The sequence below is a fragment of the Sorex araneus genome, chromosome 4 (assembly GCF_027595985.1).
Source record: "Sorex araneus isolate mSorAra2 chromosome 4, mSorAra2.pri, whole genome shotgun sequence".
NCBI classification, from domain to species: Eukaryota; Metazoa; Chordata; class Mammalia; order Eulipotyphla; family Soricidae; genus Sorex; species Sorex araneus.
In genome coordinates this window covers 103,621,658-103,639,404 of record NC_073305.1, presented here as the reverse complement: position 1 = coordinate 103,639,404, position 17,747 = coordinate 103,621,658, and the positions used below count along the sequence as shown (strand labels likewise).

The 17,747-nt window shown below is 36.2% G+C and overlaps 1 protein-coding gene across 1 annotated transcript in view; it reads left to right on the top strand.

Annotated features, from left to right (window-relative positions):
• The window catches only part of FILIP1 (filamin A interacting protein 1), a 216,148-nt gene extending 203,535 nt beyond the window's left edge, over window positions 1-12,613 (top strand). The window contains exon 7 of the mRNA XM_012932143.2: window positions 11,399-12,613. Within this exon, the coding sequence (XP_012787597.1) occupies window positions 11,399-11,439 (41 nt within the window). The 3' untranslated portion in view covers window positions 11,440-12,613. The remainder of the gene's footprint in view (window positions 1-11,398) is intronic.
• Window positions 12,614-17,747: the final 5,134 nt, after the last annotated feature.

Sequence of the window (17,747 nt, the reverse complement as noted above, 5' to 3'; positions counted from 1 at the left end):
CATCTCTAATGCTAATGTCATAGGGCATTTAATCTATGTTATCTTCTATGTACTTTATGGTTTGGGATCTTACATCTAGGCTGAAATCCATTTTGAATCTATTTTCGTAGATTGGACTACATCTACAAAACTTGAGTAGTCAAGTTTCATTCTCTTACATGTGACTGTCCAATTTTCCAACACTATTTGTTGAAGAGACTTTCTTTTCTCCATGGTATGGCCCTGGACCCTTTGTCATAAATTAATATTGATGAACCTGTGGGTTTATTTCTGGGCCTTTCAATTCAGTTCTGTTGAACTGTGAATCTATTTTTTATTCCAACATCATACATTTACTTTTTAATAAGAGCTACTCCTGGAGGTGCTTTGACTCACTGTGGCCTGGTGGTGCTTAAAGGCCTCCAGGGCCACACCTGGTAATGCTATAGGGAGAGAGGGACATGTGCTGACTGGGATCAAACCCAGGGCCTCAAACATGCAGTGTGTACCACACCATTTGAGTTATCTCCCTAGTCATCATATAGATTTTGGTTGGTTGATTTTGTACATTTTGTAACACCAGTGGTCCTCAGGGATTACTCCTGGCTCTGTACTCAGAGATCATTCATGGTGAGACTCAGTGGGCCATCTGTGTTGCCAGGGATTAAACCAGACCTGGTTCTGCTCAAGGCAAGGGCCCTACCTGCTAAACTATCTATCCAACCCGACCATACAGTTCCATTCCTGTTGCCTTGTAGTATAGTTTGAAGTCAGGTAATATGCTATCTATATTTTTCTTTTCTTCCTCAGGATTTGCCTAGTTATTGAAGGCTTTTTAAAAAGCCTTCAATATAAATATATATTTATAAATATAAATCCTAGTTTTTTGTACTGTTTCCTTAAAAATACCGTTTGACTTTGGATTGAGATTGTATTATATCTGTGTATTGCTTTTGGTAAAATGGACATTTGACTATACTAATTTTTCCTATTGCACATATATGCAATGATTTTTCACCTCAATTTCTGATTCTATACCTTTTTAACTTTTTCTTTGTTTCTGCAGTGCCATAAATTGAACCCTGGGCCTTATACTTGGGAGGTATGAACTCCAAGACACATCTCTTTGAAGTTTTACTGGGTTGTTTGTGTGCTTTTGTATAAGTCGTTCACCTTCATTCTTAAATTTATTTAAATCTTTTGAGTGCAATTATAAGTGGGGTTGTCTTTTAATCCTTTTTATTCATTGTTTTCATATAGTAAAACAATAGATTTTTGTATATATATTTTCTAGCTGGTCACTTCTAGGTTTATTTTTTGTAAGGCTTTTAATGGAGTAGGGTTTTCCTTATATTTTATCATATCATCTGCAAATAATAGTAGCTGTACTTCTTTTCCAATCTGGCTTTCTTTCGTTTCTTGTTACATAATAGCTCTAGCTGTTTGTTCTGTTTCTGCTGACATTTTCAGAATAGTCTCAGTGAGCAATGATTGATAGATGGCAATTGAGCCTTCTGGAGGTTTGAGTGTATTTATCACGAGTAAGGTGTCACCAGATCCATTGCTTGAATGTCTTTAAGAAATAAATAAAGAAATAGTTTTAAGTACAGTGTGGGAAGAGCAAAATGAAGTCATGTCCCAACATGTTAGATGTACAAATATATGAATTTCTCATTCTCTGATAGTTCTGGGATAGTGGAGGGAAAATGAGCTTTATTGATTGGGAAAATCATGGAGTGTTATTAGCAAGAAGAGAATACTTAAAGTGCAGCCCAATTGCACATACATTAGAGGAAAGAATAATGATGAGAGAGGTTTTCTGAGTAAATAGAAAGGTGCAATTCCAAAATTTCTCAGCCCAAATAGTTGAGTGTTTTTCTTCCTACTTCTGCTCTATGATCTCTCATGAGTTGTCTCTTTGCCTGCTGATGTTTCCGTGTCTTTCACTTGTTATTTCTCTCAAAATATAAATATACTTTTGTCTCTTATATTTAAAAATATTCTTCTATGATGCAGTCATTCATATATACTGCCTTTTTATGATGCAGTCATTTATAACTATGCTTATAACTATTGCCTTGACTCCCTTCCTGCCCATTAAAGTCACTGATAAAACATTTGACCTTCCTGTGTCCACATTTCCAGTTTTAATTACTTTTTATTTCTATAAAGCAATTTATATGCAAAGTTCAATACTAGTGAACGCTAAAACTTAATGTCAGTAGTTGTTCTTGACCCAACCCTTTTTATTACTGTATTGTTCCCTGGAAAAAATTATTTCTCGACTCTGAGTTGATTCTTATGGTACCATGTCCCACAACTGTTCTGGTATCATTTTGCCTATAATGAATCTTTTGTTTCCTGATTTACCTTCTTTTTTTTGCGTTCTGTTCTCTATATATCTATCTACATATCTATCTATCTTTGTCATTTCTCCTTTAGTAATTTGCCAGGAGCCAGTGGCCTGCATTCTGAGAATGGATCAGGAGAGGTGAGATGGAGACTCACAGTTCAGTACACAAGCTTTTTCACTCCCCGAATTCACTCTACACTACCCATTCTTTACCTGGGCCCAGAGCATCTTACATGAGTCTTTTAAGAACATAATTCTCTGGTCTCTAAAAGAGGTGAAATGGAGTGAAGTTATGTTCTTAACCCCAGTTTCTAAGACAACTAATGTCCATAGGTTTTTCTATGACCTTTGTGACTGTCCCACTTGGCTTCCATTGCTGACTTTTTATTTTATGCCACCATAAAAATATGTTTTTTTCCACTTTTATATCAAAGGCCATTTTCTTACAAGCTATGCTGGTTATTTTATTTGATTTCACAATCATAAGTTATTCATATGCTGATGACTACTAAACTATATCTATAATATAAATTTGGTATATATGTATACATATGTATATGTATATATCTACCTATCTATATATCCAGCCATATATAATTTTGTATTGTATATCTACAACTCAATTTGTCTAAAAGTCATTCTTCAACGCCTTCTTGATTCCTCTCCAAGGCCCCTCTTCTTATTGTTGTCAAGTGTTGCTTAATGATGGAGATATGTTCTGAGAAACTAATTTCTCAGAAATGGGGTTTGGAGTCATATGCAGCAATATTCTGGGGCTTCTGATTCTGCACTCTAACCCCCAAAACCCTAACAGCTGAACCTGACAGTGCTTGAGGGACCATATGTGGTGTTGGGAATTAAACTGGGGCCAGTGACATGCAAGGCAAGTGCCTTATATCTTGTACTCTCTCTCTGACCCCTAAAAAAAGCATCATTAGGTGATTTTGCCTTTGTATGAATGTCTCAGAGCATAATCAAAAAGACTAATTGGTACTGTTTGCTAAACACTGAGGCTTTACATAAGAACCACTGTCATATCTGTGGTCTCATGAAATATTACAATGTGCACAATTTTATTCTCCCCCTCATCAGGGACAGCCTGATCCACCCAACCCCTTAAACTAGAAATCTGATTTACATTTTAGATTCATCCTGTTCCCTTCATCCATCAAGTAGATATATAGAAGCGAGTCTCTTCTGGTACTCTAACCCTAAAACACCTCTAACAGCTGAACCCATGCCCCCATTTCACCTGGTGTTTTCCTGAATTGAGAATTTAATCATTTCCCAACTGAATTACTTTGATAGTCTCATAAGTGATCTCATAATCTTCAGTTTCACAGCCCTGATTTATTTCCCATTTTCTTTTCCAAAGTGCAAGCTTTTTACATCATTTCTCTATTTGAAAACCCTCCTGAGATTACTCATTCCCTGAAGGACAAAGCACCAACTCTGTGGTCTGTGTTTTGAGGCTCTCTGTAAGACCCAGTCTCTGAAGCATGCCTGCTTTTTCTCTGGACACAGATTTCCAGGGTCACAGAACAGCTTGAAGTGACCAGTCATTCTCCCCTGATTTGCTCATCTTGTCTTTCATCCCAGATCACGCTTTCTCCTACTTTTCCTTCTGGTGGCTTTGTTCTTCTACATTTATAATCTCTTTTCTAAAGCATTTCAATCATGTCACCCCAATAATAAAAATAAAATCTCTAAGAAGGCCAGCCATTATTCGGGCCCTGACTAGAGGTGTAAGAGCAGAAGATGTAAACACTGAAACTGAAGAGTGGTTGGAAGTTGGGAAAGAAAAAAATGTTCTTGCATCTTTTCCATGTTGCAATGCCAACTGTAGGAATAAAATTACAGGAGCAGAAAATCATGTATGAGGCCATAGAGGTAAAGAGCCATAAACATTTTAACAAATCATGATGGTTTTTTTTTTTTTTTGCTTTTTGGGTCACACCCAGCGATGCACAGGGGTTACTCCTGGCTTTGCACTCAGGAATTACTCCTGGCAGTGCTTGGGGGACCATATGGGATGCCAGGGATCGAACCCGGGTCGGCCACGTGCAAGGCAAACGCCCTACCCGCTGTGCTATCGCTCCGGCCCAAATCATGATGGTTTTATTCCTCATCCTCTCTCTTCCTTAGAGGAGTATGAAGGGTACTTCAGTAAAGAGAACATCTCAGGTGATTTGTCTAGCTTCTCAGGTTTTTAGAAGATTTTCTTCATAGGTTGCAGAAAGTTTAATTTTAAAAGTCTCTACACTCTCCCTAGTAAACTAGATTTAGATGCAGGATAACATCAAAGTGAATACCCAGAGAAGGCAGGCTATTAAATAATGGATTGGAAATCTGAGCTATTGCTAAAAACTAGTAAACAACGTAAAGCTGTTTAACCTTTAGCAAATCACCTTAGTTTGATTTACAACTTAGAATTTCACTATAGTTTTTACTGATTCTAGCATTCCCCTTTATAACCACAATATGATACACTCCATGATAGTTTAGCAAACAACTTTCCCTAAGAACTAATGATTAATTGCTTGTCTGCTAAAAGTGCCTTTTATATCTTTGCTTGCACTAATTATGGATATGTGATGGGCAGAATTGAGAGTTAAATATGAACCTGTCTTCAGAAATCAATAAAATGATTATTTCTATCATTAAAATGAAAATTAAAAAACTAGAAAATTTTCTGAGGCTCAAAAAAGTCTACTATGTAACTGAAGTCAGTTCTTTTTTTTTTTCTTTTTGGGTCACACCCAGAGGTGCACAAGGGTTACTCCTGGCTCATGCACTCAGGAATTACTCCTGGCGGTGCTCAGGAAACCATGTGGGATACTAGGAATCGAACCCAGGTTGGCCACGTGTAAGGCAAACGCCCTACCTGCTGTGCTACCTACCGCTCTAGCTCCTGAAGTCAGTTCTTCAGTTTCTTTTAGAACATAATTATTCATATGATGAAATTACTTCAGGTAACTAATGTGTATATTAGTACAAGATTAAAAGACACATTCATTAACAAAGGATTTTGAGATAGAGACAAATAAAATGTCTATATGTGTATGTTAATACAAGATTAGAACACACATTCATTGACAAAGGATTTTGAGATAGAGAAAAAAACATTTCATAAAAATGCTTTCATGATTGTTGCTTTTCATATCTAAAAATAAAGATTAAAAAAGCACAATATCCTTCTCTATATTTACACACAATTTATTTTTCAAGTTATTCTGTGACATAGTCTTAAATCAACACAGGTATTTTGTATCTATGTCCAAAAAGGTAGAATCTTAGATTAATTTGCTCAAATATTAATACAGTTTTGTAGTATCTTTATGCTTAATGTTATATATTGGAGAAGTAGCTCCAGTTTGCTTGTATTTGGGGAAAAGTAACTTCTGTGAGATATAGCTTTCTTGAAAAAGAAGTTACCAGTTATAACTGGAGTTACTGAAAATTCCTGCAGTCAAGGGAGGAAGGGGTGATTTGGGCTGATGATGAAGTGGGAAATGTTTTGGAAAGAAGCAAATAAACTATTAGTGGCTGAGAGAGCCCATGAGAGTTTATATCATCTGGTTCAAAAGTTTCCTGAAGCAAATGACAGAATTGATTAGCGGAAGTATTTTAATTAGCTGAGCTGAATCCAAAAGAAGAAATACAAATCCAAGTCACCAGAGGAAGTTTATTGGACTTCCTATTTAAAACAGATGTTTTATCATCACTGTGATTAATTTCTAAGTGTGATAATAGCACAACTAATCCCTAAAACAGTTTATGAAAATTAGAAATTTAAAGGCAAATACCTAGGCACTCACTTCTACATGGTGTAGAGAATGGAGGACATTTTTGTGGTTGGATAATTTAATGGTAGGTAACAAACAAAGCCAGGGATTGGAAAGGAGGAACACTACAGCTCTTAGCTGATGTCTTGTCCTCCAGGGTAAACCTCTGGGGAGCAGGCAACCCTGGAACATGGGATGCAACCAAAGACAGCCGAATTGAGGCAAGATTCAAGAGAAAGGGTTCTCTATAACTTATTTCCTGTGAATGAAGTAGCCCTTTGCGGTTACACCATCCTAATTTACATCAAACTTTTGCTATGTTTGTCTTTGGTGTGTAAAATTTAGAGGGTACCCTTAAAAGCAACCTATTCCCAGACTGGAGATATAATTTAGTGGTAGGGCTCATTCCTTGCATACTTAAGAGCCTGGGTTTAAATCCTGGCACAGGGGCTAGGAGGTAAGGGGGTGGAAAAAGTGATCTGTTCTCATTCTGTAAAGTAGATTTTTAAAATTCAGAGCTCAATGTTCCTTGCAGAGAGTTTGGCAGAGCATAAACACATGCATTACTCAAGAGGACAGCTCTGGCTTTCTAAGGAGTACATCTTTCCTACTTCATAGCCAAGGATGCCTCCTGGGAGTAATGAGAACTCAACTTTTTCCCGCAGGTTGACCCACTCTAACATTTAAGAGTCATCCCCCAAACTCTTTTCATACAACTTTGAATCTCAAGTCATCTGACTGGCCAATAGTTTTAGGATACTACCTGGAAATAATGAAAAGTTAGTGAGTTCAGAAATCAAGTGTCATTTTGAGAGCATGTTGGGCAACATTTTCATGGAAATTAGCTAGTGTGATAAGGAGCAAGAATAAACTGCATCATTTCATAATAATACAGCAATATGTAATGTGTTACTGGAAGTTTCTTAAGATGAAACTTGAGAGAAACAATATAAAGGAAAACATAATTGCATTTTGGTAAGCCAATAATGTTTATCAAACACTGAAAATATATAACTATCTGGGCCTGAGAAACAGTACAGGAGTTAAGATGCTTGCCTTGCATCCAGGTGCTCACAGTTTAATCCCCAGCACCTCACAGTCTCCAGAGCACTGAGCAACTCCCTAGTATGGGGCCAGGAAAACTTCTAGGTACCACAAGCTTGGATATAACCCCAACACCCACCCAAATATAAATAAATCCAATGTTTCTGTATGGTACATATTGATTGTTTAAGACTTAGGGATTTTTTCTTCTTAAAAAATGAAAAAAGGGGGGCTGGAGTGATAGCACAGCAGGTAGGGCTTTTGCCTTGCACGTGGCCGACCCAGGTTCGATTCCCAGCATCCCATATGGTTCCCTGAGCACTGCCAGAGTTAATTCCTGAGTCCAGAGCTAGGAGTGACTCCTGTGCATCCCTGGGTGTGACCTAAAAAGCAAAAAAAAAAAAAAAAAAGAAAAAAGGGAAGTTGTTAATAGTGAAGTCTACATATCAGAGAGCCTTAAATTTAAGTCCTTTAACTAGTTAAGTTGGTTGATAGAGGTAGTAATTAACAATGGCTTTTAGTTTCAATTTTCCTATAAATTCTCTACAAAATACTAATGTCAATAATGTTATTTATAAAAGAGAAAAATTATTATAGAATTATGTCTGATTTTGCTGGGGTCACTTTTTAGAGGTTTAAAATGGCTTACATTTTTTTTTTTTGCAGTATTTTATTCTGGGATGAGAAGAAGATAGAATAGGAGATGGAAAAATTCACATACTGGCTTTGTAACATTAATAAAATTTATAATATTTTATTGTACTAAATTATAAAAACTCAGAAGGAAACTTGTGAATTTTGTCTTTTGAGAAAACACAGAAGCTTGGAAAGAAAGCATAGGGGTTAAATGCTTGCCTAGCAAATGTTGACCCTCAGTTCAATTCCTGGAACCATCTGACCCAAAGTATTGATTTGGGGGGAAGAGGTGCTGGCAGTCATAGATTCTATATGCATCAAATAGTTTTGCTATAAAATGAATCAATTAAAAATTGAATAACTTAAAACAACAATCTGGGGGCCATATATACGTGTATAAGCTGAGTGATCTTATGTAACAGGATGCCCTCAAACAAATAAACAAATGAGCAAGATGAGAATCAAAAAGATAATACAATAGGCTGAGCACATGCTTTGCTTACAGGAGCCCCAGGTTCTATTCTCCAACACTAGATGCTCCCCTAAGCCCCCCAATACCACTGATGTGGCCCCCAAAAGCAAACAAATAAATCAATATGACTCCTTATATCAAATGAAAGTAACTTAGCTTCATTGTGTTCTCTTAAAGTCTATAGACATAGATATTAAATATGATTTTTGTTATTAAGATAGAATTTACAGGGCTGGAGTGATAGCACAGCGGGTAGGGCGTTTGCCTTGCACATGGCCAACCCAGGTTCAATTCCCAGCATCCCAAATGGTCCCCCAAACACCACCAGGAGTTATTCCTGAGTGCAGAGCCAGGAGTTAATCCCTGTGTATTGCCGGGTATGACCCAAAAAGCAAAAAAAAAAAAAAAAAAAGAATTTACATAAAATAAACTGTTATTTGGCATTAAACATTCTCCTAAGTAATATGATTGGCAACACTTGTCTGTATTGCCATGCACAGATTACAGTTTGTTAATTGAAATATAATAAAATATAATGATCCAATTAAGACAATTTCTTCTGTATGTAGATTTTCTTCTGTATGTATTTTTACCAAAGACTAATTGAGTGCTGTTATTATTCTTGTGGTTAAAAAAATGCTAGAGTTAAGGAAATTCTAGGAATTTAGAGGGTTTACACACAAAGGGAGAGAGTGGTAACACAAATATTAGCCCTTCAAGAGACTTTTGAAGTGAACTCCAACACCTTCATTTTTCATTAAGAAAATGAAGGCCCAAACATTGTGAATTATACTTAGAATAAAACAACTCTGCAATTCACTCATTTAAAAATACTTTTTATGCTTTCTTAAAATAGGACAAAGGGAAATACACTTTACTTCTATAAGGAGATTTGAGACCTTGAAACCTTAGAAAGATTTTTTTGTTTTTACTTTTGGAAACCTACTAAAATTTTTGTTTTTAAATGTTAAATTGGGAGTGACATTTTAATCTTAGACCATAATTCTTATCTACATAATATTACCCCAAGAAAAAATGAGACATCATTTTTGTTTTTAACTTTTTAGTATGGGGGGAATATCAACTAGGACCTCAGACATGGCAGTTATATATTCTTCCATTGACTGAGTTATATACCTTAGTCCCTGGGATAATAACTTTTAAGGGCCTATGGATTCATGGAAAATCTTATGTAAGTCTTTAAAACTTTACAAAGCCTTCATAAACTAAATATGATTAAGTATATAAAACAAATACAAATACATCTTATTTGTTTTATCCCCAAATCCATTCAAACAACTGTAGAGAAGGAATGGAAATATCTCCACCTAGTGGGCAACACGAAATAAAGTAATGAAACCAAATTTAAAAAACTGTAATTAGCACAAACCTGAACTTCTATGACAAAACGTGCTTTCATACACTTTTACTTGGACGCTCATTTCCTAAAGTGAATTTAAATAGTATTTTTAATATAAGTGGAACATTTAAACTAAAGTGGAAATCTCATGCTATCAATAAACCATGATTTTCTATACTTATACTTTCTTAGGGTAACAAGGAGGTTATATACTTTTTAGGTACAGAAACTAGTTGAGACCTAGTTAATTCTTTTTTCTGCTCTATATAATCTCATGTGCTATATCATCTCATGCTCTATATCATCTCAGCAATGATAGGATTCTATTGCATTTTGCTTACTAGTACATAATGCAGAGCCTCAGTCCTGGAATGGCAGAATAATGAAATAAAAAGATAGTGTCTGGAGAGATGGTACAGCAGGAAATGTACTTGCTCGCCCATGGGTGACTAAATTTCGATCCCCAGCATCTGATATGTTCCCTAAGTACCTCCATCAGAAATCCCTGACCACAGAGCCAGAAGTAAACTCTGAGCACCACCAGGTGTTCAAAACAGGAAGATATATTCTTGAAGGTATAAATCAAAATATATAATTATGACACACATACAGTTTTTTTTTGCTTTTTGGGTCATGCACAGGTCATACACCCGGACATGCACAGGGGTCACTCCTGGCTCATGCAATTAGGAATTACTCCTGGCAGTGCTTGGGAGACCATATGGGATGCTGGGATTCAAACCCGGGTCGGCCACATGCAAGGCAAACGCCTTACTGCTATGCTATTGCTCCAGCCCCTATCCCAATATACTTTTAAATTTACTTTGACAAGAATAAATTTAGAACAAATGAAAGCATATGCAGAATGATAAGGAAGCAGAGAAAAAGCAAATCATTTGTAATTAGTAATCTCTTAGGAATAGATAATGTTTTCTTACTAAAACTCAAATCAATACACATAAAAAGAGAAATTTAAATGATGTGAGTGTTGCTTAGAACAAGAGGAATATCTCTGGAGAAAAACTAGGAAATAATTTTCATTTATTCAGGCGGGTGAGGGTCATACCTGGCGATTCTCAAGGGTTAATCCCAGCAAGTTGCCTGGGAACTGCTACTGTCAGTGCTCAGGAGACCAGCAAGGATGGACGGAACCAGGGCTCCTGCATGCAAAGCATGTGCGGCAGCCCTTTTTTTGGAGGGGAGGGGGTGGTCACACCTGGCGATGCACAGGGGTTACTCCTGGCTCATGCACTCAGGAATTACTCCTGGTGGTGCTCAGGGGACCATATGGGATGCTGGGAATCAAACCCAGGCCAGCCGCATGAAAGGCAAACGCCCCACCCGCTGTGCTATCTCTCCAGCCCCGCGGCAGCCCTTTGAACCGTTGTTCCAATCCTGATTTCTAATCGAATTAAAATAATTTTAATTGTAGGAAACAGTCTAGTTTCCCCTGTGTAGCTTCTGCAGATTTATCAATGCATCTTTCTTTAGTCCTTGCTTAGGCAGAAACAATCTAATATTGTTAGACTATTAACATAGTTTATAAAGGACTTGAAGAATTCTAATGCTACAGCACATAGCAATCAATATAAAGAAGTTAACCAAGAATAGAAAAGAACTTTAGGAGATGCCAATGAGCTCATGTACTGTTTTTATTTGTTTTGCGATTTAACCTCCATGTCTTTGAGTGAGTGATGTGGCAGTGATCCTCACATTAACTGGTCTGAGTTTCAGTTGTATTGAAAATACCGTCTTTCTTCTCTTTATAGAAAGCATCATCATTCACCAGTTACGCATGAGCTCCCGATGAAATGGTAAACCAAGCACATACTGGTTGTGTGTATTTCCTCTGAAATCCTGTTGAATGGATAGTATTTCTACAGCCCTTCATCATCACAAAAGTCTTCCATGCTACTGATCACTACTGGAAAATGTACTACTTCCAGTGAATGTGTCTTTTTTGAGGATATTCTGTAAAAGCTACAGATGGTATTACTGATAAGTAGCAAGTGTAATTCAATCTTTGTGTCAAAATAAATTTGTCTTCCTTTTGCAAAATGTTCAGGTTCATGCCATATGGTGTGTAATTTATTTTTATAATATGTTTTTTAATGTGATCTTTTTCCTAAAAGTTTCTGTTTTCATAGTTTATGGCACAAATATCTGTGGAATACACGACTCTTCAGAATAATGCCATTGGTGCACTCAAAACTGTACCATATAACTTTTCTTACCAATTTGTTACTTCTAAAGAAAATGAAGTATAACTGTCTATGTATATTCTGGGGTAAATCCAAGAGGTAAAACAGAAGCAAGAGATTTTCAAAGAGGTTATATTATTGCTTGTACAATGTTATGTTTCTGATCATGGTTCAAAAATAACAATTTAAAGCTTAATTTTAAATATTTAGAGCCAGCTTTAAAAATTGTTCTCCTGCTGTTCTGTGCCAACAAAGCCCAGATTAATTGCTTTTCATGTGGAAAAAAAAATTTTAAGATATATGATTTAACCAATCTGGATTATTGGAACAGCTTTGACTGACAGTTTAACTTTATTTGTTTGCATTATTTACTTATATGTACAAGACTTGTAATAGAGACTGTTGTATCAAGATATTTCTCATAATATAGCCAAATGAGACCCTAAAAATAAAAACCCAGCCAATATCAGCATTTTTTATTTTTAATGGCATGAAAAATTCTTAATTTTTTTCTTGGTAGAATTTGGACAGATTTTCATAACAGCATATCACTGCATCACTGTCATCCCGTTGCTCATCGATTTGCTCGAGCGGACACCAGTAACATCTCCATTGTGAGACTTGTTACTGTTTTGGCATATCGAATACGCCACAGGTAGCTTGCCAGGCTCTGCCATGCGAGCAAGATACTCCCAATAGCTTGCCAGGCTCTCCGAGAGAGGTGGAGGAATCGAACCTGGGTCGGCTGCGTGCAAGGCAAAATGCCCTACCCACTGTGCTATCGCTCCAGCCCCATAACAGCATATAAATTGAAATGTTATTTCCTTTATAGATAAAAAATAGAACATACATTATTCAAATTTCAGGATCAAAGCTGCTGTTGAATTGAGATTTAAATGAAAATATGAGTCAAAATTCTCCTTAAAACACTAATAACATACTTTGTTTAAAAACACTGTCAATGTGGACATATTTTCAATAAGATTTTTAGAGGCAATTTTAGGTAAGTAGAGGTTGGCATATTGGTTTCTGACTGCAGAAATTATATATCCTGTAATTTTGCTAAAAATGAAAAATGCTTTTGTGTTATAAGGATGACTCAAACCACACAAGTTACATTTCTGGCCCATATTTTCAGGTTTGTGAAACTATAGAACAACATCTACAGACTCTGTGGAATTGAAACCTTGATGCTAGATATTTTTAGGTTATAGGGCAGACAAATATTAAGATATACCTTGTGTGATTAGCATTTGCTAATAATATTCAGTAGAGAATATAAAATTATAAAACATGTAAAGCTGGTTTGAAATTTCTAAAAGAAATGTTACATACCATAGGCTTATCTTAGCTCAAATGAATATGAACACCTCTCAAAATCTGCAGGGCTATTGACTATTGGTTAAGAAAATTAGAGTGTACATGTGTGACTACTTTAAAAATCCTTACTGTTTTTAAAAATCATATGCTGAATTATAACTGTCATTTCCTATGAGAAAAGGGTTTATTCATAATTGTAGGGCTGGCAGACATGCTTACATGCTAGAGACCCAGGTTCAATTCCTGCACCACATGGTCCCCAAAGCACCAGCTTGAGTGTCCTCTAGCAAGGAGACAGGAGTAGCAGCACCACCAGGTATGTCTAAAAAAAAGAAAGAAAAGAAAACCAACAAAACTGTTTTGACAGTTTCTGGCTCCTAGTTAAATTTTAATTGCCAATATTTACACTTTAATTTTTTTTTTGGCTTTTTGAATCATACCCAGCGGTGCACAGGGTTTCCTCCTGGCTCATGCACTCAAGAATTACTCCTGGCGGTGCTCAGGGGACCATATGGGATGCTGGGAATCGAACCTGGGTTGGCCACATGCAAGGCAAATGCCCTACCCGCTGTGCTATCGCTCCAGCCCAATATTTATACTTTAAATGACAAAAATATTGATATGTCACAGATTAAAATTGGAAGCAAATAGTATTTTGTCACCTGTGGGAATTTTATTACACTCATAGTAAAAAGACTAGCAGATAAGACTTTGGTTGCTTTTCAATTTAACATAAAAAAATGAGAAGTAGGGCTAGAGTGGTAGTACAGAGGGAAGGGCATTTACCTTGCATGCAGGTGATCCAGGTTCAATTCCCAGCACCCTGTCTGATCCTCTGAGCACCACCAGGAGTAATTCCTTAGCACAGAGCCAAGGGTAACCCCTGAGCATTGCTGGTTGTGACCCAAAACACAAAAAACAACAACAACAAAGAGAAATTACTTATGTATATTTGGATCTGGAGTTTTTTTTCCTCCTGAATTTATAATGAAATTTCATACCTGCAATGTGTATTGCAGATGATGGTGCAGTCTTTTATTTGAGCTTCTTCCTGCCCGGATTATGTTTAAACCCAATGGAATCTGAGTAATAGGTAGGTATAATTATTCAAAAATTAATTGCCTTGAAGTAAATTATTAAAAACTGACCAAAAATATTTAAAATGCAGATTACTTATATCCTTTTCTGATGAATAAATATAACAGCCATCCCATTATCTATGTCCAATCAAAAAAATAACTACAAAAACAATTCTGGTACCACTCTGTTATTTATTTAACTATGTATTTGAACCATAGAACCAACAAAACTTAAAAGCAGGAGACCCAACTACAAAAACCAAAAAATTAAAATGTGCCTGTTAAGGAGGCAGGCTAGGGGTTCAGAGGAAACCTGAGGACATTGGTGGAGGGAAGTTGACACTGCTGGTGCGACTAGTGTTTAAATACTGTATACCTGACTCTCAACTATAAATATCTTTTGTAAATGATGGTACCTTGATAAAAAATGAATAATTAAAAATGAAACAATCCTGGCACATTTTAAGCCCACATAATTTTTATCTTTTATTGTAAGTAAATCTTCTATCAATCTGAATGAGAACTAGTTTGAATGAAATTAAGTATGAACTAACCCATTATTTTACCCTTTCTTTGTCAATGAATATTCTTTTTTCAATTCAGCTTTATTTTATTTAGAATTTTTTTCAGGTGGTGACAGAGAACCCAAGGCCATACAAATGCAAAGCTTGTGCTCTATCACTGTAGAATAATTTTGAGGATTATTGTCTGCAGAAATTTTTTCCCCAAGTATTTCACACAATATTAGAGTTTGGTAAGAATAGTGGGTAGAATAAATATTCCAGATATTAGATAATTGAAATTTTATAAAATATGAACAATTAGGACAGCCATCAAAAAATCATGGTGTAGAATTGTTTAAGTATTAACAAAGACACTAATGAAATTGAATAATTCACAGCTTATAAAAATTAATGATACAATAAAGGGTGTATCAGACATGTAATATATTTGTCTTTTCTTTATGCTGATTGAATTTTATTGGATATAAAAAAATATGGATGAGAGCAAGACATGTTATGAACATAATGAGCAATGATTCCAAAAATAACCAAAATATAAAATAGAAGTTAAAATATACAGAGTTATTCTCCTTTGGACTACCAGTGCTACATGATTACCACAAACACTAACTACAAAACGAAGAAAACAAATTGCGATAAATTAATAAAAATTAGGAGAGTTTCATGAAATTATTTTTGCTTAGTGACCACTAATATTTTCTTTTCTTGAATTTTCAACATTTATATCATAACTCAATGATGGTTACTTGATTATTGAAGAAAATGCTTTCAGTTCATAAATTTGGATAAAATGTTAATAGGTACTATTACATGCTACATTTATTCTCTGAGTATTTTTTTGTTGACTTTTCTTTTTAAATGTTTTTTGGTAATTTCATCTTACCATTCAGAGATTTTACTTAACAGTGCAGACTTGTCTCTAATCTACATTTTATTTCTTAAATATCAGATGTTACTTTCACCAATATGAGGCGTATAATATGACCAGACTTTACTAGAGGTTTTACAGGTTCAATTGTTTTTTAAAATTAAGAGTGGAAACTTTTGAAGTTATATTTTATTTTCACATCATTCTCAATTTATTCTCCTCTGTTTTACACAAAATGTTTTTCACTACAGCAAGTAAATTATGAATATATACACATATATTTCATATAAAATTAATATCCTGCTTTCACTCCTCACAGGCTATTGAGATTACTCAATCAAGACATTCTCTGTTATTTCCAAACTTAAGTACTGATCAAAATCTCACTAGAGTGAGAAAAATTACATTGTAATATGGAAACATTGTCAATATTATTCTTTTTTTGAGCTGAAACATAACATTCATAAAATTAAAATCATTAAAAATGAGTGCTTTTTATTTAAAATAGGTTTTAACTTCTGCATTTCAAATTTTTAAAAAATGTTTGTCATTTATTTTTTGGTGGGGAGGAATCATACTCAGTAATGCTCAGGGATTAGTCCTAACTCTGCTCAGGGATCACCCTTGGCTGTGCTCAGGGAAACACAGTACCAAGGATCACTGTAGCACTGTAGCACTGTCATCCCGTTGCTCATAAATTTGCTTCAGTGGGCACCAGTAACATCTCCATTGTGAGACTTGTTACTGTTTTTGGCATATCAAATATGCCACGGGGAACTTGCCAGACTCTGCCATGCAAGTGGGATACTCTCAGTAGCTTGCCAGGCTCTCCGAGAGGGACGGAGGAATCAAACCTGGGTTGGCCGTGTGCAAGGCAAATGCCCTACCCACTATGCTATCGCATCAATCCTACCAAGGATTAACCAAGGGTAAACTCTCCCTAGCTGTTAAGGTATGACTTTAATTGTTGATAATAAAAAGTGGTAGGCTGGAGCGACAGCACAGCGGGTAGGGCATTTGCCTTGCACATGGCCAACCCAGGTTTGATTCCTCCGTCCCTCTCGGAGAGCCTGGCAAGCTACTGAGAGTATCCCGCCCACACAGCAGAGCCTCTGGCAAGCTCCCTGTGGCCTATTCGATATGCCAAAAACAGTAACAACAAGTCTCACAATGGAGACGTTACTGGTTCCCACTTGAGCAAATTGATGAACAATGAGATGACAGTGCTACAGTGCTAACAAAAAGAGGTACAGCAGATATGCCAAAGGAGAAATGCCTTTTTCTATGTATGTGTGTGTACATTTTAAGTACTTTTTAAAAATGGTTTATTTACTTTTGGTTTTTGAGCCACAGCTGCCCATGGTGCTCAAGGAGCTGCTCCTGACAGTGGTCAGGGGATCATTCTGTGCCAGAGATTAAACCCAGGATCTGTTGTATGAAAAGCATATGCTCTGTCTGGTCCATTGAATTACCTCTCTGGCCCTAATTTCTTTCTTAAAATTTTATCTCTTTTTGTTGTTGTTGCTAGTTTCTATACAGGTCACATGCTGTGTTGCTCAGTGTCACTGGGGCTACTCTAATTCTTAGGGACCACCAGTATCATATCCTTCAGTGTGTTGGAGTCACTTGGAGTCATGTTCTGGGTTGCTTTGGCTCCCACCAGTGTTACTCCCAGTGGTTCTCAGTGCTCAGAGCACCATGGGTGTTGGGGTCAATTCCTAGCCCTTGTCCCATCACTTTGAACCACATCCCTAACCACTGTAGTTTGACTCTTTTGTAAGAGGGAAATAATCCTTGGGTGAAAAGAAAATTCACCTACTATCTTCTGGGATCGTCTCAGGTTGTTCAAGCAATCAAATTAAGATCAAAGACAACTATTTTTGAGCTAACAGGGAAAAAAGCTGTAATAAAGTCATAAAAGATTAGTAGTACAGGGCTGGAGATAAAGCTTACTGATTGGAGATAAAGCTATGTGATAGAGCACTTGCTCTGCATGTGTGAAGCCCTGGGTTGATCCCCAGTGCTGCAATAAAATAAAATTAAGAGAAAATAACAGAGAAATTTACATGCATACGAGAAACTTTATGGACATAGATTCTAAGCTAAGGGGGCAAAATGAGAGAATC